The sequence below is a fragment of the Sparus aurata genome, chromosome 22 (assembly GCF_900880675.1).
Source record: "Sparus aurata chromosome 22, fSpaAur1.1, whole genome shotgun sequence".
Classification (NCBI taxonomy): Eukaryota; Metazoa; Chordata; class Actinopteri; order Spariformes; family Sparidae; genus Sparus; species Sparus aurata.
In genome coordinates, this window is record NC_044208.1 from 270,374 (window position 1) to 292,377 (window position 22,004).

The 22,004-nt window shown below is 42.1% G+C and overlaps 1 protein-coding gene across 1 annotated transcript; it reads left to right on the forward strand.

Annotated features, from left to right (window-relative positions):
- Positions 1-14,976: 14,976 nt before the first annotated feature.
- Positions 14,977-21,215, forward strand: mfsd4b (major facilitator superfamily domain containing 4B). The gene is made up of 4 exons (XM_030406037.1): positions 14,977-15,681; positions 16,711-16,879; positions 17,126-17,242; positions 19,354-21,215. The coding sequence occupies exons 1-4, from the start codon at positions 15,400-15,402 to the stop codon at positions 20,664-20,666; spliced, it is 1,881 nt and encodes a 626-aa protein (XP_030261897.1). The 5' UTR covers positions 14,977-15,399; the 3' UTR covers positions 20,667-21,215.
- The last annotated feature ends 789 nt before the right edge of the window (positions 21,216-22,004 follow it).

The window sequence follows — 22,004 nt, forward strand, 5'->3', positions numbered from 1 at the left end:
ACGACGACACCCCTTTACAAGAACAGGATCCTTCGTGTCAACTGCGCCCTGGACGTACTGATGAAATACGATCAGCTGCTTCCAGAGGAATACGCCGAGTTCGGGTTAAACAAGCACAATACCGCCGCTATGACTCGGCTACTGCAGAAACTGTGCAGCGACACCACCATCCCTCAAGCCAACCGGGAGTTCATCTCATTGGTGGTGGCCTCCTTTAACATGCATGCCTTTGACCTTCTGATGATGCCTATGAAAGATGTGCTAATGTTTGTAAAGTAAAAAAAAAAAAATGTTACTGTGCCAATCTACATGTCATGTTGATGTGTGTTACAAATGAAATAAAACTATATTGAACTGAAGAAACTTGACTGGTGGGATTACATTGTGTCAGAAATCCACATCCATCTCCGTTTTCATGTAACAGCACAAGGTTGCCAAAGTGAAAGGCGCAGCACAAGCTGTAAAAAAACAAAAAAACAAACCCAAACGTGTCAGATGACATTTAGACTCATTTCCCTGTTTGCGTAACAGCACAGGCTTGCCAATGCCAACAGTACAGCACAGGTTGGATGACCTCGCGTCACATGTGTATATAAATTTAAGTAGACTGCAGAACAACAGCTCCATTTATTCACAACCCTCTCTCTTTCTGTGTACTAAGCCTGCATACTACACCAAAAGTCTGTGACCATGGCGAGCCCTGTCGATGTGAACATGGTGGACAAAGTGTTAGAAGAAATGCTGAAGGCGAAAGCGGACAATGCCCAGAGCCCGGCCTCAATCAATTGGACTTCACGCATCCAGATGTTGCAGGGGTGGAAGCACGACATAGCAGAGAAACACAGCTACATGAGCTATTATGTGGATCGTTTACGGACAGGAGATTCGGATAATGATCTCCTCAGGTCTTATCACTGCAAGATCAATCAGGTTGAGATGATGCACAAACTCATCGATCACTACCTCTCAAGAGCGAGGAAAGCGCAATGAAATTCCTACAGGTCGTTTTTCAGGTGGATAAATACATGTATTTAGATCTGCTAGAATACGGACCCCAGGGGCAGTTTGGTGAGTATGTGCTATGCTGAGCGAATTGATCAAGGCCTGGAATACGATCACCACACACTGTTCGTTCAGCCAAAGTAATAATTTCTGCATGTTTGTTTGTATCGATTTGTTTCAGTCAGGAGAAATCCTCCCGTTGTGCGATTGACGGAGAAGGTGCGTTCTGCGCTCGTCGAGAAAGTTGGGCATCTCAAAAAAATGACGGCGACACCCTTTTACGAGAACAAGATCCTTCGTTTCGACTGCGCCTTGGACATACTGATGCATTACAAGCAGCTGCTTCCAAAGGAATATACCGAGTTCAGGGTAAACGCAGACGATACCGCCGCTATGACTCGGATACTGCAGGAACTGTGCAGCGACACTACCATCCCTCAAGCCAACCGGGAGTTCATCTCATTGGTGGTGGCCTCCTTTAACATGCACGCCTTTGACCTCTCAAAGATGTCTATGGAAGATCTGCTAGTGTTTGTAAAGTAAAAAAGATCTTACTGTGCCAATCTAGATGTCATGTCGATGTGTGTTACAAATGAAATAAAACTATATTGAACTGAAGAAACTTGACTGGTTGGATTACATCGTGTCAGAAATCCACATCCATCTCCGTTTTCATGTAACAGCACAAGGTTGCCAAAGTGAAAGGCGCAGCACAGGCTGTAATAAAAATAAATACAAAAAAAAAAACGTGTCAGATGAGATTTAGACTAATTTCCCTGTTCGCGTAACAGCACAGGCTTGCCAAAATGAAAGTCGCAGCACAGGCTGTTAAAAAAAAAATCAAAACAAAAAACAACCCCAAACGTGTCAGATGACATTTAGACTCATTTCCCTGTTCGCGTAACAGCACAGGCTTGCCAATGCCAACAGTACAGCACAGGTTGGATGACCTCGTGTCAGTTGGAACAAATAGTGTCGGTAGGATGACCTCGTGTCAGTTGGATAACTTCGCGTCAGGTGGACCAAATAGTGTCAGTCGGATGACTTCGCATCAGGTGGACCAAATAGTGTCAGTCGGATGACTTCGCGTCAGTTGGACAGCATAAAGCTGGTCAGATCCAATGTTGACAGCGATAACTCAGTCACAGCACTGGTTTCATATAAATGTGGACACTGCAAGCACTACATTCATTCATTCATTCAGAGAGCTTAATTCTACCCTTGGGTTTGTTTTCGTCTGTTATAATGGACGCCTTTGTCGAGACCAAGTTGAGAGAGTGGGGTTTTGAGTGTCATATCCCAAACTTTGCATCTGAAGAGATTGACACACAAAAGTTCCTGAGTCTGACAGAGGAGAGCAACACCACCTTGCTGTACAAGTTGTGCGGCGGAATGGTTGGACGCTCTGTATGGCTCAGAGAACAAATCCGACGCTTCAAAAGTGAAAGTGAAGGACATGCCCCTGACATGAATACAGAAGACTGGTAAGACTCAGAGTAACAACCTGTGTTTGAGTGATGTGTAATTGTTACCCTCGACCTTGATCATCGAACAGTAATCTCCGTATTTTTATTATTTTTTTTACAGCTCTATGAAGCTTCTCATATCTTAAGTATTATGTGATGTGATGTGATGTACTTTGCTTTGCTGAGCTGAATAATAAATAAAAAAAAACTCTGAGAAATATCTACCAGTTTTGTCCTCATATTCTTCTGTTTTCTTCTGCCTTTTGCAGAAATATTGAAGATGAATTGCTGAAAACCTGCAGTACACAGTATGAGATATCTCGGTCTCCTTCATGTTACACATCTTACGCGTAACCCAAACGTTGCGCTCATGAAGGCTGGTATGATAACATCGCGTCTGTTTCACTGAGAATGCTAGTGTCTAAACGTATGAAGGCCTAACCAACTGGGTCAGTCCAAACACATGTAGTAAAACAAAGCACAGTGTTGTTGTGAAGGCATTATCCACGGTTTACATATGCAAGCCCTACGTCCTTCTCTTCTTCTTCTTCTTCTTCTTCTTGAAACACAGGGGAATGTTGGTCTCTGAAGATAATATAACAGGGAATTTGGTTTCTGGAGAACAGAGTAATGATGTGTTTACTCAGCTGCACATCAGATGATGGGAAAGTTTGGGTTTCTGGTTTACTCAGCTGCATATCAGACGTTGGGAAAGTTGGGTGTCTAAGGTTGAGATGAAGGAGGAATTTGGGTCTCTTGGGATAAGAGGAAGTGGTTGTTTATTCAAACGCAGATAATATAACAGGGAATTTGGGTTTCTGGAGAACAGAGTAATGATGTGTTTACTCAGCTGCACACCAGATGATGGGAAAGTTGGGTCTCTTGGGACAAGAGGAAGTGGTTGTTTATTCAGCCGCAGATAATATAACGGGGAATTTGGCTTTCTGGAGAACAGAATAACGATGTGTTTACTCAGCTGCATATCAGATGATGGGAAAGTTGGGTCTCTTGGGATAAGAGGAAGTGGTTGTTTAATCAGCCACAGATAATATAACGGGGAATTTGGGTTTCTTCTTCTTCTCCTTCTTCTTCTTCTTCTTCTTCTGCAAACAAGGGGAGATGGGGGTCTGAACGGCTGATGTCTAACTAAGTGGATGGACGCATTGGCTAAGCACCGCTTGCTATACCAGTCATCAACTGTCAAGGGTCATGTGTGACAAAAAGGCAGGGTGGTAAGAGCGGCATCTACCGGACACACGTGGTAATTATTTAAGGAGTGGGTCCGCGAAGGGCAACGCAAGGGCTAAAAGCACCGCGTGCTATACCAGTCATCGACTGTAGGGAGTCATGCGTGACAAAAAGGCGGTGGGGGGGGGGGGGGGGTAATAGCGGCCTCAACACAAGCGGTAATGATTTCGGGGGCGGGTCACCCTGACCCAAAGGGCAACGCAATGGTTAAAGCCATGTTTTTTAAGTTGTCCGTATGTTATATTTCAGGATGGCTTGGGTTAGGGCAGTGTGGCCAGAGAAACGACAGGAAGAGGGAACGGTGCCAGACAGCTGGGTCGACACCAAGAAGATGGTGCTGTTCTGGCCAAAGGTGGCAAATGCTGCCAAACATTTGAAGGAACGTCGAACACCAACCGATAGCTGGAACTCGTTTCCAATCATAAAAATCAAAATGAGATCTGGTAGGTCCAGTTACATTGTTTGTGTGCATTTTGTCTTGAATTCAATATCATGAATTAACGTTTTGCTTTGTTATGTTTATTGGTATTTATTATTAATAGATGACTTCAAAGCATGTGAGGAGTTTGATTTAACCAGTGCTACAGAAGTTGAGGAGGAAGCAGTAATTAAATAACAACGGTAACAAAGAACAACGGTGCATCAGAACAAGACGAAACTTGGTACAGTTATTGTCAGTGCCCTCCTGAGGACATCTGACAAAGGGTTTACCGATCCACCACTAGTTGGCGCTCTGGCGTCACTTTAATTGCATAATTGGCCCTGTGCCCACACCATAACACTTATGGAAATGAAATTCATAGAGGTGCAATAGAATGGCCCCTGTGACTCACTCACCGAAAATTACCACCAGGTGGCGCTATTTTCAATTTAGAAGCGTTTTTGGCTCATAACTCCCACTTAATATGTTGCATATTATTAAACCTCATGCCGATGTGTTCCCTCCATTCAGATGAATTGTTTGGTGTAGGCCACGCCCACTTTTGCAGTAACTTTCCGTTCGCAAAATCGCAACAAATGAAAAACATACTTTTTCGAACTCCTAGAGAATTTGACCAATTTGCACCAAACTTTGCATGTAGCATCTGTAGACCCTCCTTACAAAACGTTATCAAAAGAATTTTGATAGTCCATAAACTGCCCAAAATATGAAATGACAAATTCCTGCATATTGTGTGGAAAACAGACAATCTTGCATATCTTTACAAAATGCTAACCGATTATCAGATAAATGTTCATGATTGTGTGGTATGGCCTAATGATGGTCTGTGTAAAATTTGGTGCAAATCGGCCAATAGATGGCGCTCTGGTCGCAGTGTAATTAGTTTCAATGGGATTAAATGGGGAAATCTTCAAGTCCTCTTCAAAACTCATCGACCTTCAACCTCTCCTTGTCCCTCATACTTTCAGCTAGACACACCATTCTAACTTCCATTCTAACAAGAGTCAGAAGACCTCAAACTATTGGGCATGTATTCAGTTTTTAAAAATCTTGTACGGTTTTCAAATCATCACAGTTTTAGTTTTAAAGATTTTTAGGCCGACTTCTGATTGTATAATGGGTGTGTATTGCGTGAGCTAGAGTGCATGACATTATTGCTACATTGGAGAGCAGATGGAAGAACTGGAGAAAAAGTTCTCTTCAGCTTGATTTGGATCCCACATCTTTTCCATCAAATACAACACATACAAAGAAATGTAGGAAATCTTGTTGGCTTTCAGTTGATGGTCTTATTTCAGATGTAGGACTTTTGGATGTGGAAGCCCCAGAGTGACAAGCACTCCAACAAGTCCCCCATAAGCCACAATGTTAATTTTGAGCCTACATTTTTGGAGGAGAGCAGACAGTGCCTGTTTGGTCTCTCCCTCTGGAGTGCTCATTTTTCACTCTACGTAAATAAAAATGACTTCCCAGAGTTCAGCAATGTCTCCTGTTAATAAATATGTAAGTATTTTGCAGATAACCATACATTTCTTTCAAAAAAATGGCTTCAGCATCTGTGCAGCCAGAGAAACTGTTTACCATTTTAGTAATGTTTTGATAGTAATGTTCATATTTCTGCCTTTTCTGCTTTTTCAATTCATTCAGCTTTATGACAGGCAAGAGAAACTGTTCACCATTTGAAGCTCTTTCAGTCCTCTTCCTTTTCAGCTTTTTGGCCCCTTGAGCTTTTTAAATCTTTCTTCCTCTTCAGCTTTCATCATGCAGCAGGTGACATCTCACATGCCATTAGTTAATCACTTCTTCTATGACCTTGAGGGATTCTGTGGATTTTTTTCAAGATCTCCCAAGATAACCAGTGTGCTTCTTGGAATGATAGCACACTGACTCCCAAGAGCAAGCACAGTAAGATGGAACATCCATGCCGTGAACACTGACTCGTGACATCCACGACTTTAACCACAAAGTCACTGAGAACTATTTCATTGCATCATGCCTCGTGTGCACATTCTTTTCAGCCAGCTCCAGTGGCGGAGCATCGACTCAGTCTTTGTCCGGGGAATCATGCGGCAGTTCACACAGTTTTTCTGACTTCAGCGTACATTATTTCAAACCGGCAATAGCAGTCCATCGAACTATGAAGCAACGACTTCCTCAGCGGAAGGTGTTGTTTGAGCAAGCCCCGACGGCAGCATACATCGACAGCAGCACGCCCCGACGCGCGTGTTCTGCGAGGGCCCGTTCAACGCTGCTTGCAGCTTTAATTTGTTTTGTTTTTAATTATTTATTGTACTCAGGTCATTGCAACGTGGAAATTCTTTTTGACAATTTAAAGGTATATCCCAACAATATATTCAGAGAGCAGACTTGGGTGAACCCTGAATAATACTTTCATTATTTCACAGCAATGCCTGGCAGTTAAACTTCCAGTGTTTCCTTGCATTTGTCAACCATATGTTTGCATTATGAAATTATTACACATCTAAACCACCCACACCTTAGCTTACATAAACCCTACATAATGAATGCCAATGAAATTAAATGCTACCTTCCTGGAGTAGCCATCCACTGTCCCAAAAAGTAGAAGGTTGTACCTGTTGGGAGTATAAAGCCTTATGTTACAACTTCCAACCTGGAAATGTCAAAATGTCATGGCAAGTAGCTACATATTTGTATTTTCTTAACCTTTAGGAGTTCCTCATACATTCTACTCCATTTATACACCTAACATTTGGATCAAAGGAGGATTACCGACAAGTTATAGTTTTGGTCATCCTACATTCAACAAAAGGGTTGCTTTTAGTCAGTTTAAAGAAGCAATATGGAATATAAATTGGAGAGTGAAGATCAGAGAAGAAAGAGGAGCACAGGAAGAAGCTAGAGATGAAACTGCAGCAAACACTGACTTCAGATCATCTGGAAACAGGAATCAGTGTGGGCTGGGGCAACAAAATTAATGAAATCATGTTGACTCATCTGATATCTCTCCTCATTCACTCTCTACTTTGCTATCATGTATGTGAACATGTTCTTCATGTCTTCACACCCTTGAATGTGATTAAAAATTAATTTAATTTAAATTATTCATGCTTGGTTCCAGTATTTAATGCTGAAGTTGTATTACAAACTGACACATTTTAAATGCTTAAAGTCAAATGTCATTATGGGGAACCAAGCATTTTCTGACATAAGCAACACTGTGTTGCAGATAATATAGGAACTCTCAAGGGTTAAACAACCATTTCAACAGTACAAACCTAATCAATTTGTGGTTGGTATCACAATGCCACAGTGAAAGGGGCCCCCTGACAGAGTACGTTCTGCGCACAATGCAGCCCATTCCAGTCAGTCTGGAAAGAATCCCCAGAGAGTCGACTCGGTGCATTGATGCAGCAACTCTCCTCCACTGCACATGTATTCCAAGTGACTTCAGTCTACCTTTCACCATGCGGTAGCCTGCTGCTGGCATTTCAGTTTTTATTTGTTGGACTGTCTCATCCAGCTCCTGGTCTGTCAAGTTGCTGTAGAACTGTCGTGCAGAAAGGTCAAATTCCCTCATTCGTCGGTTGACTGTACTGGCTGAAACACCCAGTAACATTGCAATGTAGTGCACTGGGAGATTTATCTCCAGTGGCTCGATCAGTCTCTCTTCTTCGATGCTGTACCTGGGCCGACCGATCTCACAAGTTACTGTCTGAACAGTGTTGCGGCTAGCATCATCCCATTCAATGCGGTCCATTACTAGCCTGAGTAATTCCTGTAAGGCCACTACAATTTCTGGGGAGATATTTACATGCCTTGAAAGTGCTTCAAATAAATAGAGTTCTTGTCGACATGAAGTCCAAATCAAGAGGTGCTCTTGAGAGAGCTGACTCCAACTTTGTTATTAGCCTTGAAATCATCTCATCTCTTAGGATGCCCTGTTGACATGGAAAGCAAAACTTTAAAGATCATATTAAAAATTATGATCCTTATTCACATAAAACATTTCATACATATAAAAAAGACAGAAGTTCATATCAGACAACACATGCCCTGTAAACACACATATGTAATGGTCTCAGGGAGTTGTTTTTTGGACAGTTCACTATACATTATCTCGCTTAGAACATGGCTTACTAGTAAATAACAATAAGTAATGTGGCACAAAATTATTTATTTATTGATTCTGGAGTATTTCCGACTGCTATGTTGGTTTTATTCAACGTTACATCATTAACGTTAATTGTGATGGTTATTTACCGTATTCCCTCAATAAATAGCTGGTCTCATATCATGGCTGGATCAAAACATTAAGAAAAAACAAGAAAAAGAAAAGGAAACTGGACAAGGATGATCAGAAAGTCTTTCAACAATAAGCAAGGTTGTTGCTGTAAATCTTCAGGTGTTGCCATTACTGCTCTTCTTCTTCTTCTTCTTCTTCTTCTTCTTCTTCCACTTCTTCTTCTTCATAAACAGAGTGAAGCAGAATGTTAAATATGAGTATGTGAATACTGAGCGTAAAAGTGGAAAAGCAAACTAGTTCTTTGGGGGCACGAGAGTTGAACCAATTAAGCATTGCCACGAGCACCCGTTTTTTTTCAGTCGAAAATGGTACGTTAGCTGACTTAGCAGACAGTAAGAGTGAATCAGCCAGCTCGGTAGCTAAAGTTCGATAACTCAACTTAACTCATCACTTGAAAGCTATCTAGCGTTAGCTACTGCTATACAATATGAAACCAAATATACAGCAACATACTTACTGTCGCCGTTCTTGTTCTTGTTGTTGTTGTTGTTGTTGTTGTTCTTCTTCTTCTTCTTCTTCTTCTTCTTATTTGCCGCCGCTACCACTGAGCTTCCTGTCTGTGACGGAAGCTGTCATCAGCAAAAAAAATGTATGTATATATGTGCGCGAAGAACAAAGTAGTGCGCGCAGCAGTTGAAGTCTGCGTGCGTGACACGGAATAGTTTATGTGAGAGAGAGATCTGCGCGCGTGCAGATGTGTTTTTGCTCGCGCGACTTATGACATAAATATAACGCCATAGGCGACTCTTTCTTATAGAGAGTTTCTATCAACATATAATATTCCAGTTATGCCAAGAATTTGCAATTGTATTTGATGCCATTCCATCAGGCTCAGTAATGCTTTTTAGAAATACTGGCAGACCAGTGGCTGAATCACCTGTTGGAAAAATCTGTTTCTCTACACTTCCTCGAAATAATAAGAACATTTGAGCCTTGTTTCAGAAAGAAATTGTATCTATTTGTTCAGAATAATTCACAGATATTACTCTGCCAATCATAACATGATTAAATTTAAAAGAGATATCAACACAAACTGTACTTTTTGTTAAGACCACCCAGAAACTGTTTTGCACCTCTTTTGGTATTGCGTACACACCAGGACATTTTGGCAAAACTTCAGCGGATTTGTCAGTGACCATATTTATAAAGACTTTGCTTTATTGTGGGAAAATGTAGTATTTTGCGTTTATAGAAGTGATAGTAAAGAAAATATATACTTCATTATAAATGTATTAATTCTGCTGGCAAAGTTCCACATTCATAAATGTAAATTCAACAGTAAAAAACCTAATTTTACACCCTTTGTCCATGAAGTTGTACCTGTAGGATACTATGGTGTGCGGTCCTGACATGGGCAGCACCATAAATATATGATGTAGGAGACACTGCTCACACACTACTTTGATATATATATATATGATTATTAATCACTAGCAATTAATATTACACTCGTTAAAGGGGGCACCACCTCCGTGTTTAGTTATTGGAATAATCCGGAGGACATTATTCCAAACACCTAACTGTACCAGTTGGCTTGGACAGTTAGAGTCCATTCAAAATCAATTTATTCAATATCAATCAATATTCAGTCTCAATATTCTGAAGTAGTGAATTCTTTGCACGTATCCATCGGTTCTCCATATTAAAATTAAGTTCCAGACAAAGACAAACGATTATATGTTTATTGACTAAATAATTTGGGTAAAATAAAAGACATGACAATTTTAGACGAACAACAGATAACAGAAAATGTAAAGACTGCAATTAGGAAAGTAATAAAGTCGTGTGACCGTCGGTAGATGGTAAAGTTAAAGGGTCGGGTTTTTATATATTAAATATTACGGGAGTAATCTTTTAATACTAACGAGACCCTAATCTTAATTCTTTTAAGTTCATAAGATAGAAGTTAGAACTTTGACAGAAGTCAGAACTTTAGACAGAAGTCAGAACTTTAGACACCACTCATTCTCACGTGTGTGGATCCAGCTGTATGAAGACGTTCAGCCTGTTTTGTCTGGGCGTCAGGAGGCACTGAAGCTTGGTCTCTTTGAGAGTTCTGGGTTGGACCACGGCACGGCGCGTCGGTCCAGTAGCCAGAGGGAAGGCCGGTACTCTGTTGAGGGACTCTTGGTCCGAAGGCCCAGCGGGTTTCCGCCTTGGGAGCGCTGGGGGCAGAGTTGATCTCGGCTGGGAGCACACAAAGGCTCTATTTACGGAAACTCCTTGCACGGCTTCTGAGGCAGACGATGGACTGCAACGTTCTTCATCAGATGATTACAGTCTTGAAAAAGACTTTTGTTGGTGGTTTCAAATAGTGGTAGTCAAGTTCTGATTCTGAAACTAATTCAACTTCTTCTGGATCAGGCGGTGATACTTTAACAGTATAAAATCAAAAAGAAAAGAATTTGTCCTATTAAAAACTTGAATAAAAGTGAATACTTAAAGTAGGGATTCAATTCGCTTGTCTTAGCTTGTTGCAAAAATAAAAGTAAAGATTACTTTAAAAATAAAAATAAAATAAAAATGAAAAACAAAGAAGAGAAGAAAGAAGAAGAGGGAGAAGAAGCAGGGGGAGTAGAGGACAGGGGGAGAGCGTGTCCGGAGAAGAAGAGAGAGAAGAAGAGAAGAGGAATGAGAGAGGAAGAGCAGGGGAGAGTGTCTGTTTTTATGGCCTGCAGCAGGGGCTGGCTGACAGTGTCACACCTCCTGTGATCTGAGTTGAGGCTCCCAAAAGTTAATCTAACTATACTATTTGTATTTAACATTTTGAAATCGTGTTTTAACCTTCCCAAAACTTCACCATCTTAAAAGTCGAATGTTTGCCTTCGTGAAAAGATGCAACATGATAATGATCATTTGTCATTCAAAAGAATTATAACCTGATTAACACATGAAGCACTTAAGTATACAACATATGACAATAAAGTATACAATACACAGTAGAACCAAGGACTTATACATATTCCTTGTAGTTCTATCTTTTAACAAAACATATCAGACATTTAACTGGTAAATAATACAAGTATTACACAAGGAATGGTGATCTTCAAATCTCTCATCCATCGACAAAGGGGAGGGGGTTTCTGTTGACCTCAAACTTATTGAGTAATAAACTTCATTTGGGCTTCACAATAACATAAGAAAGATCTTGTTGAATGACCTTCTTAACTCTATTTCGGGATCCATTAAATTTAAGAAATTGAGATGTAGTTTATTTGTTATTTAAGACTTATTTGAATTAGGGTGAGAACAGAAGACTGCAAAAGGGCGAATGGTATGTCAGACCCAGGAACAACAACGATCGTAAATAACAGTTGGACATGTGAGGAGAAGAACACACGGATAAGGTTTCCCATCAAGCCTTCCCCCACTGGAGAATGTTCCAGAGGAAGAGAAATGTAGATTTGTAAAACATCTTAAATCACCACATCTATGTTAGAAACCAGTCCTTCTTCCTTTTGGTGTGACCAAAGAAAACGCTATCGGGCTTGACCTTGTTTGACCTGAGGAACAGGGGTTCATCTTCTTTGGAGGAAGAGGAACAGACCAGATGTGCTTTAGTCGTTGTAAATTACAAAGAAGATCTCTGGTGATCTGTTTATTGCAAGAAAAACAACATCTTCCCACTCTGTGGAGAGGAGAGGAATTTGCCAGGCCAGGATATGGGGCTTTCAGTCCCAAATGCTGGAAAAAGGAGTTGATTTGGGTTAAAGGTAATCATGGACAAAATGAGACCACTTTAAGATGCAGAGACAACGGCTTGTGTTCCTACATACCTTATATTAATCTGATTTCTGGCTCCAACAGCAAAAAAGCAGTTAAAACTGTCAATATATGGTCCTCTTTCTCCTTTTAATCTCCTCATAAGCCTCCCCTGGCAAAGCCTTATTTCGCCTTGTCTGTATTTGATATGTTTGTTCATTACTACATATTTCTGTATTTGTAAGTCACTGCTGAACTGTAAACCAAATTTTTTCACTAAAGATGACAGGGGGGGGGAGAGACGCAACCAGGAAATGCTCCGAAGGCTAGACCGTCCAATATAACAACGGTTGACATGGCCTGCAGGTCTCTTCGAAGGACCCGGCCTTTGGGGGCTGCGAAGGCCGGGTCCTTCGAAGGATGCAGACCCTGAATTGGGACACAGCTCGAGCTATCGTTAACCTGGCTACTACTTCCTGTTGCCCTGTCAGCTGAGTGAGAGAGAGATAAAAAGGGAAGAGGTCAGCTCTGAGTTCAGGATACTAAGAGCATCAGCTGCCATCAAAACTGGCTTTGTGGTTGCGTGACTGCTGAGGTTAATACAGCTTTGTGGCACATGTGGCTTCCTGGCCAAGGTACTGCTATACTTAACTATAATTTTGCCAGGTTCAGTGATATTCGTTCAAATTATACCCAACTGAATGTAGCGACATTGACTAATAGAGCTAGGTTGGCTGGTCGGTGAGTTTTTTTGTCATGAGGTCAAAGTTAGAGCTGATTTTTGAGAGCTGTGGAAGGAGGAAGAAACACATGTTAAGTGACTAACTTTATGCTACTGAGATAAAGGGCATGATCAGCAAAAGCCGTAACCACTGGAGACAGAGAAAATGTAGTCCAACAAACAAAGAATGAAATAAGCCTTTTGCAGTTTATGCATGGCTGATTCATTAATGACGAACATAACGAGATATTATGCCATGTTCTTTCTGTAAGGTGGGTCACTTTTAGAAACGGGGTGAACTTCCTCGTCAATAGACGATCTCTGCAAACGTCCAGCAGCCACACATTGGCCGTGTCTCAATTCAGGGTCTGCACACTTCAGGGACCCGTCCTTTGCGGTCTCACCAAGTGAGTGTACTTAGGTGCGCCCTGCAGGCCGCGTCAGCCTGTTGTGAAATGGGACGGTCTACCCTTTGCAGCATTTCCTGGTTGCGTCACCAGGTGTTCCTACGTCACTATTTCTGCAGCCCAGGTCCTCGAAAGTGACAAGAAGAGTAAAGTTTGACTGTCAGATCTGTTTGAGCTTCAGGAATTCCTGATTTCCTTTTTAATCCTCCTGCTTGTGGAGGAAGAGGAGAAGCGGCTCTGGTTTATCTCCGGCTGAGAGGACCCTGGAGAGGTAAATCTGTTATTGATCCCACAGTAATGTTATCAATATTATCATTATTAGCTAGCTAACAGTTTGGGGTAATTAACATACATTACGTTAATGCTGACATATAAACTGCTGATCGCCACTTAGGGTTTTATTTAAATTTTAAAGGCGTTATTCCTATTTAAAGTGTTTGGTAGATAGTTTTGTTTGTTGTAATGATTTATTATTATTATTATAATTGAAATTGCCTCTTTCTTAAAACATTTTTAGTGACATGGCAGCTGTGGATGGAGTCAGAACTGCACACCCAGTTGATGGACGATGTGGTGGACAGAGGAGACTGGACCCCCAAACACCCTGAGTACCGACCCAGATGATGTCCCACTGACACCATCCAGCCCAGCAGCACTGAAGGGACTCTTGCTCAGCCTGTTACTGTACATCATCTCTAACTGTTTTAATATTGTTTTCAATAATAATTGTTTTTGTTAATAGTGAATAATAATCTGTAAATAGTTATTTATGCTGTCATTTTGTAAATAGTTGTAAATGTTAAGACCTTCATAATAAAAGAAAACATTAAATCCTTGTTGTCCCTGAAAAGTAGCACTTGATGCCGTTTGCTGTTATAAATTGTACTTAAGCTGTAAATACTGAATGTAATAGACAACGTGTAACAATAGAACAATATTTTATTTCATGAATTATATAAAATGAACAATTATGAACAAATAATATAAAAAGAACCCATACATTAACTAAATAACAACAGCTATAATGTAATGTAAGGATTGTCCTCTGGAGCAGAGAAGAGCCTCTCCATCCTCTCTGCAGCCTTATCTCCTCCCTCATCCTCCTCCTCCTCTTCCTCCTCTCTGTTTGCTCCCTAAAACACAATGAAATGTAAAAGTTTTGTGTTAAGTCAACAGACAAAAGAGATCTAATACAGCAAAAAATATATAATCATCATCGAGGATAATAATATCCTAATTATCGAGGATAATCCTAAACTTAGCTCTATATTCAATTCTAACGTTTAACTAGACTTTACAGTGTTACGGTCTGAAATAAAGCAGGGATCACAGCCTGATCTAAATCTGTTCATCTTGGTCCATTATGTACATGAAGTAAAGATAGTCTATAACATCTCCACAGTCACAATAAGATATAAAATACAAGTCAACCTCTGAACGTCTTACGTTTGAAAGTGAAGGCTTTTAAGGCTTTACTTCCAAAGGGATCAAGCTGAGCATTACCAACGTATTTTAACTGAAATGTGGAGGTTTTAATGTTCCTTGAAGTTTAACATATCTGGCGTTTGATGTTCAAAGGAGTAAAAACAGAGTATAAACCCAATACTTACATTTAAATACGAGATCTGTGCCACTTGAGGTCGCCATTATTTATTTATTTATTTCTTCTCTTCGGGCGCGCGATGAATCATGGGATATGTGAGACCACGAAGTGTAGTAGCGGTGCACACTCGAAAAACAGGTAAAAGGAGTGCGCATTTGTGGGGTGCATTATGAGAACACTTCGAATTGGGACACCCTTCGCCGCGGTGTAATGACGTAATCGCACTTCAAATGCGCACTCGAAGTGTGCAGACCCTGAATTGAGACACAGCTATTGACTGGAGTGTGACGGGACTCTGCGGCTGCAGCAGCGGCGCCGCGCCGTCATCCTCTCCTCCACCAGCTGCTCCAAACACCACCGACGTCATTTTAAGGATTTAGCCAAGAGAAACCCACCGGACACACCGTAAGTGCAATCAAGTTAATCGGACCGCTCTCAGCTGTCAGTCGCAGGTTAACAGCACCGTGACAGCGTCAGCTCCACCTCCACCTGCAGTCCGAGTGATACACGGACAGATAACATTATGTCTTCTTCCGCCACACGAGACAACGTCGTTAAAAAGAAGCACGTTCGTTTCGCCAGCATGGAGGACGAGGACGACAACGACGACCAGGAAGAAGACACCCTGTTTGACAAGAGGAAGGACACTGGCAGAGGGCTGAAAGGTGTCCTGAAGGCGGCCAAGAGGACGACGAGAGCGGGATGCGACGCTCGGGTGGAGGTGGTCAGCGGGCCCGGGGCCGGCTGCGGGGCGTGCGGCCGGTGGATGGTCACACTCGCGCTCTGTGCATCCTTCCTGGGCTTGGTAATGTTGGATGCCTGCTAACATCTGTGTGGTCATACAGAGCAAACGTATCTGTGAGCTTCCTCAGGCCTGCTCTTTAAATAGCTCCATAGTAAGTGAGGAGGTTATGATGTCAGCAGGGAGCAGGACAAACGCCTGTTCACTCATGTTTTAACTTTAGTCCAAAAGATTTTATCTTCTTAAGTCCTTCAAATGAACGTATGCAGTGTGATAAGAATTATTTGACCAGGATTCTGAGACATTTCATGTCGCCGGGACACACTGAAGCGAAACTGGTCAGTGACACGTTTAGAAATGAGCTGGTCTGAGTAAAGCTGTCAGTCAACATCAGACTATTTGTACTGTGCAGAGAATTGAGTGCTTCAGTATCCTGCACACACAGGACTTGCATAGTTGTAAAACTTGCTCTTCAGCAATGTTATAAGCATTAGATTAGTGAAACCATCAGCATAACTCCTGCAGTGTCACCAGTGTTCCTATCTCCATTTACACTGGGGAAATTCAAATATGCACAGGCTTTGTTATTTCAGCAACAGCCTTGTTCATTTTCACTGAGTTACAATACGCAGACAGAGTGAGGTGGTTGTTAAATACACTGTTTCACCCTCAAACTAAACATTGTCCTTGATATAGAAAACTGCCTTCGTACAGGTTTCCATTTTCAGCAGTCACATTTCATTGTCAATCGTCCAGAGTTTAGTTGTCTATATTAAATGTTTATACAAAGTGTTAAGACAAGGCAGAGATGTTCATTTCTCTGACCACATGAGCCTTAATTTACCAGGAAGCATGCTGCATTTAGTATGATACTGTTGTCACTCTGCACTTCTACATGTAGTTCATTAACAAAAGTTGAGTGATGAATAACTCAAGAGCAGCAGTAGATTACAACATGTTATAATTAACTCATGCCATGCAAGCCAACACTGAACATTTTTCAAAGCTATATGACAGTTTGCAGAGGTTGATGTATTCTTTCCATCATATTCAGATGATTTACACCTCATGCTGCTCTCCTGTCTTTTCTAGGGGATGAGTATCTCCGTTCTCGGCCCCACGTTTGAGGACCTGGCTGTGAATGTGAAGAAGAACATAAGCAACATTTCTTACATTTTCGTGGGCCGCTCTGGGGGCTACATCGGCGGTTCCCTGTTAGGAGGCATTCTCTTTGACTGCATTAACCCCCATCTGCTGCTCGGTAACTCCTCGCCACATGGAGTTGTTGGAGAAGTTGTGTGCAGGGGTGCCTCTCAGTTTAAACAATTACTGGCTTTATTTCAAGTTGAACAAGTTATCTGTTCTTGTCTTGTTTCTGTGTCTATGACCTGTAACTTGTGTCTTTGGCCTGCACATCCACTAGCTTTACACAACAGTTTCCTCTGATTTTTAACACCTCTTCCACTGAACTAAGAGCATGTTTTTCTCTGATTGTCCTGTCTTGCAGGGTTTTCTATGCTGGTCACAGCATTTGGAATGTGTGCTATCCCTTTCTGTAAGCAGGCTCTTCTGCTCACTGGGCTCATGTCCAGCATTGGGATGTCAATGGGTGTTCTGGATACAGGTAAGACAATAACACTGGAACAAGTATTTTTAATTTTTGGAAGATGGCATAAAACTGGTTTGTTTCTGCAATAGAAAGGACACATGAGCAGAGAAAACGGAGAACAGGAGAACAGGTGAAAACGGAGAACAGGTGTTTTGTTGTTACTTTTTCAACCACAATGCACTGCTCCCCTCTAGCCTGAAAACATTTTAGGCAGAAATAGGCAAATATGGTTTTAATAGTTTATCATCACGGCACTGTTTAGGCAGTTTGATTAGGGTTTGGTGTGTCTCATAAAGAAAACCCCTAAAACAACTGTCAGTAACATCACCAACAACCTTCAGAGGGCAGGAGTGAAGGTATCACAATCCAACATTTGCAGAAGACTTCGGGAATAAAAGTACAAAGGCCACACCAGAAGATGCAAACCCATCATTAGCTATAAGATCAGAACGGCTATATTGGAATTTGCCAAAAAGTACAGAGACAAAGCTTATAAGTTGTGGGACAAAGTTTTATGGCCTGGTGAGACAAAGATGAACCTTTACCAAAATGATGTTTACAGATGATGCTGTCTTCTAAATTGTGTAACAGATCTCGATGTAAATACCTGTAAATGCATGCTGACATACTGATCTCTTGTCTCATATTAATCTTTTGATGTCAAACACAAATGTTTTCACTATACAGCCAAAATAAAGGATTAATCCCTCAGCCACCTGACAGCAACAAAGATTGGACAGAATTTTCTTTAAATGGGCAAACAAAATTCAGGCACCAGACCAAAATGAATCATTTATTTCTTTTAAAATTCAGTCAGTGAAGCGCGGGGAAGCAAGAAGGGGGCAAGCCAGTTTTGCCCTGTGCTCTTGTGGCCCTGTGGCCCTGTGGCCCTGGCTCCGCATCCCCCATGTGCCTACTCAAAATAACAACCATAGCCAGCGGGACTTGTGTATTCTGTATCTCTCTCCTTCCATTTCTTGTCACTTGTCAGCTGTCCTGTCAAACAATAAAGCAATAAAAAAGGCAAATCCCCCCAACCATCTTTGCTGCTCCTGAAACACATTTAAAAAGATGATATGTTGCATCTACGAGTTATAGTTATGGGGATATCTGTTTTAATTTACATACAATGAAATTAAAAGCTTATCCTTTGATACCTGCTGACCTCTGTTTTTTTATAGAGGGTTAGGGTTGAGGTTAAGGTTTACCTTAAAATATGTTTTGGACTATGTTTGCAACTAAGGCCCACTACACCCCTTTGCCCCAACATTTAGTCCTACCCCTGTTTCGCATGTTCATGTCTAGGGACTCTAGTTAGGATAGAGGGGTAGGGGGAAGTGTTAGGGCTTCATCACCCTCTAAACAAGTTTATCAGTTTTACTTCAAACTGAGGGTTATGAGAACCATCTTCCCTTTCAATGTATTGTGCTCCTTTTCTCTATAACAGGCATAAAACAATCGATACTAGTAAGCTCATGTCTCAGTAGCTAACCAACTGGCTAGTTATCGTCTCATTGCTAGTGCTTATGTGTACATGACAACCCCACATTTAATTTATTTTAATGTTGAATTTCTGCTCTAATGGCATATGACACCCAAAATTAACTGAAGTCCAGCAGTGAAGTTGCTGCACTTAGTACCCATCCTCTAATATCAGTGCAGAGTAAGAACACAGGTTGCTGCTTTCCAGCTAGGTGCCCAGGAAATGAAGCTGTGTCATTTTCATATTATTTTATAGCTTGATTGATAGTGTGAAGTTGTGGCTGAATTGTGAATGTCTTCCATTTCTATCTACACCAGATGAATGCTACAAAGCAATGTAATAATTCCAGGATTGTCACAGTAATACAAGATAAATCACCACAGCTGAAGATGCCATTTTGGAAATACCCAGTCGTTTGTTTTGACTTGAACATCGATGTCAACTGATGACAAATGCAGGTCCTGAATGGTTGTCCCATTTCATAGGGAGAGATTTCAACCACTTCCCTATGAAACATCACATGATCAGGGAATACAATGTCACGCAGGACATCAACATGATGTAGCTCACACAGTGATACCTTAGTAGATGTAAATGATGGTTTGCTCTATAATCAGTGTTTTGTTTTTTGCCTTTACATTAGGTGGTAATGTCCTCATACTCAACACATGGGGAGAGCAGGCGGGCCCTCACATGCAAGCTCTACACTTCAGCTTTGCAGCTGGAGCCTTTGCATCTCCAATCATAGCCAAGCTGCTGTTTGGGCCTGACGGGAACAGCAGTGCAGGAATCATATCAACCAACTCTACACTTCCTGCCACCACAGAGCCAATCACCAAAGCCCCTGATGTTCACACAATCATCCGCTATGTCCACAACAAGAGCAGCACTCTTAAATCCATGTGGGCCTACATTGTGATTGGCTCTTTTGTCTTTCTCATCTCCTTCCTCTTCTTCATCTTTTACTATTGCAGCAGCATTTCATGTGACAAATCCCGCGCGTCATCAGGAAAGCCCCTTGTGGCCAAACATCACATGGCTCTTGTTGCCCTGCTGTTCTTCTTCTTCTTTGCCTACGTAGGTGCCGAGGTTGCATACGGCTCCTTCATCTTCACCTTTGCCAAGGACTATGCCCACATGCCTCAGTCCCAGGCAGCTGGGCTCAACTCGTTGTTCTGGGCAACGTTTGCTGCCTGTAGGGGGTTGGCCATCTTCTTTGCTGCCTGTATGTACCCGGGCACCATGATATTGCTCAGCCTGGTGGGCTCCACTGTGTCCTCCCTGCTCCTCTGCCTTTTCAGCAAGGAGAAAGTAGCCCTGTGGGTATGCACTGGTTTGTATGGGGCATCTATGGCCACCACCTTCCCCAGTGGCATCTCCTGGTTGGAGCAGTACACCACAGTGACAGGCCAAACGGCAGCAACCTTTGTGGTGGGTGCAGCACTGGGTGAAATGGTGCTGCCTGCTCTCGTAGGCTTCCTGCTGGGGAAGTTCAAAGATCACCCCCTGCTCATGTACTTGTCGCTCATCACTGCCACCTTCACCTCCATCCTCTTCCCAGTCATGTACAAGCTGGCCTCGGCCCCGAGCGGCCAGAGCAGGAAACCCCGTGCCAGGGGCCGTCCTGACGCAGATGACAGCGAATATCGTCAGGCACTGCTGGACTCCGGAGCCAATGAAGAAGAGGAAGAGGAGCAGGACAACGAGGCTGATCAGTGGAACGACGCTGACTTTGAGGTTATTGAAATGGATGACACAGCAAGTCTCATCAGTTCACCCGACAAGGCTTCCTCACCTCTGGACATCACTGGTCTGACAAGCAGCTCTGTGGCCTCAAACAACGACATGTTGCAGCCTGCAGGTGGAGCCTCTTTCTCAGATACCATCTCCCTGGTAGGAGACTCACCCAGACGCAAACTGCTGCTGCTCTCTCTGGACAGAGAGAAGAAAGACTGAGAGTTCCTCCTTTTACTCCTTAGTGCTGCTGATCTTCCACTTAAAACTGGGGAGCCATGCCATGCCTGTGCTCATTTGTTGTCCAGAACCTGATAACTCCAGTCTTTATGAACAGTTGTGATATTTACTGTGCAGCACTGGATGCAACCCTGACTACTGACCGAAAACTGTGCAGCTCAGAACTTGCCGATATAGTTCTTTGACTTAAGGTTTGGTTTTTGCAGACTCTTGAAAATATTTTAAACCAGATTGTGAACAGATTGTGATAAATAATACAGTACATTGTCAAGTCTCTACAAGGAGATTTTATTGGCTTGCTCCCCTCTACAGAAACGTCAAAGTCAGGCTGGAGAGCAGAACTCCCCGGACTAGTAGAATTCAGTGCCTTGCTTGATGACAAATAAGCAGAGCGGATGATTTGAAACCAGAGGCCTGTACTGCGAAGCCAGTTTAGTGGGTTAGCGAGGTATGTTGAGTCTAAAGCCAGGCTTCCCTGTACTACGAAGGTGGCTCTCTTTTAACCCGGCTAGATCACCATGGTAACTTATGCTTAGCTCATAACCTGGTCCCGACCAGGTTATGTTCAGAGTTTCAGCTTAAAATCGGCTATAAAAGCGCTTCACTGTGTAACTCATTCGGAGATGGCGTCACCATTTATTGAGAACCCGGTGGACCTGGTAGCAAGAATAATTCGGGCAGCACTACGACGTGAGCGGCTTCTTCGTGATCGCGCTGATCCGCTGGCATTTCCTGATGAAATTCTCTATGAGCGATATAGATTTTCAGCCGAGGGAATACGGTACATTTGCTCACTTATTGAGCCGAGTGTCAGGAATGCCACTCGAAGAAGCTGTGCACTCACTGTCGGGCAAACTGTTTGTGTAGCCCTTCGTTTTTTTGCCATGGGAACCTACTTACATTCAGTTGGTGATGCAGAAAATCTGAGCAAGAACACACACTGACAAAATGATGGGTCAGCTTGGCTACATACCACTTTGAATGATGTTTTTGTATTTGGGTCTAACTTGCTGTCATGTTCGACTGCTGCTTCCACATCTTAATAAAATGCAATATGAAATATTAATTACGCCAACCTAGTATTTATTTGTCACAGATAATGAGTAAAGTTAATTATTTATTTGATGTGGCCATGAATAAACTGATGAACTGATCAATGTTTCACCCGTTGTAGGGCAGTGTACACCCAAACACAAATCTTACAGGCTAGAGCTATTTTCACTGTCAAGAAGGTCTTTATTGTCATTGTACAGGGATAGTAGCTACATTTGCTTGTTCATCCCGACACAGTAATACGAAAAAAAAACACTGAACATTTAT

Bases quoted from the DNA above. Each gene is read 5' to 3' on its own strand.
- mfsd4b (XM_030406037.1), top strand. From the start codon at position 15,400: ATGTCTTCTTCCGCCACACGAGACAACGTCGTTAAAAAGAAGCACGTT. The intron at 16,880-17,125 runs GTAACTCCTCGC...CCTGTCTTGCAG, and splicing joins TAACCCCCATCTGCTGCTCG to GGTTTTCTATGCTGGTCACA. The intron at 17,243-19,353 runs GTAAGACAATAA...CCTTTACATTAG, and splicing joins AATGGGTGTTCTGGATACAG to GTGGTAATGTCCTCATACTC.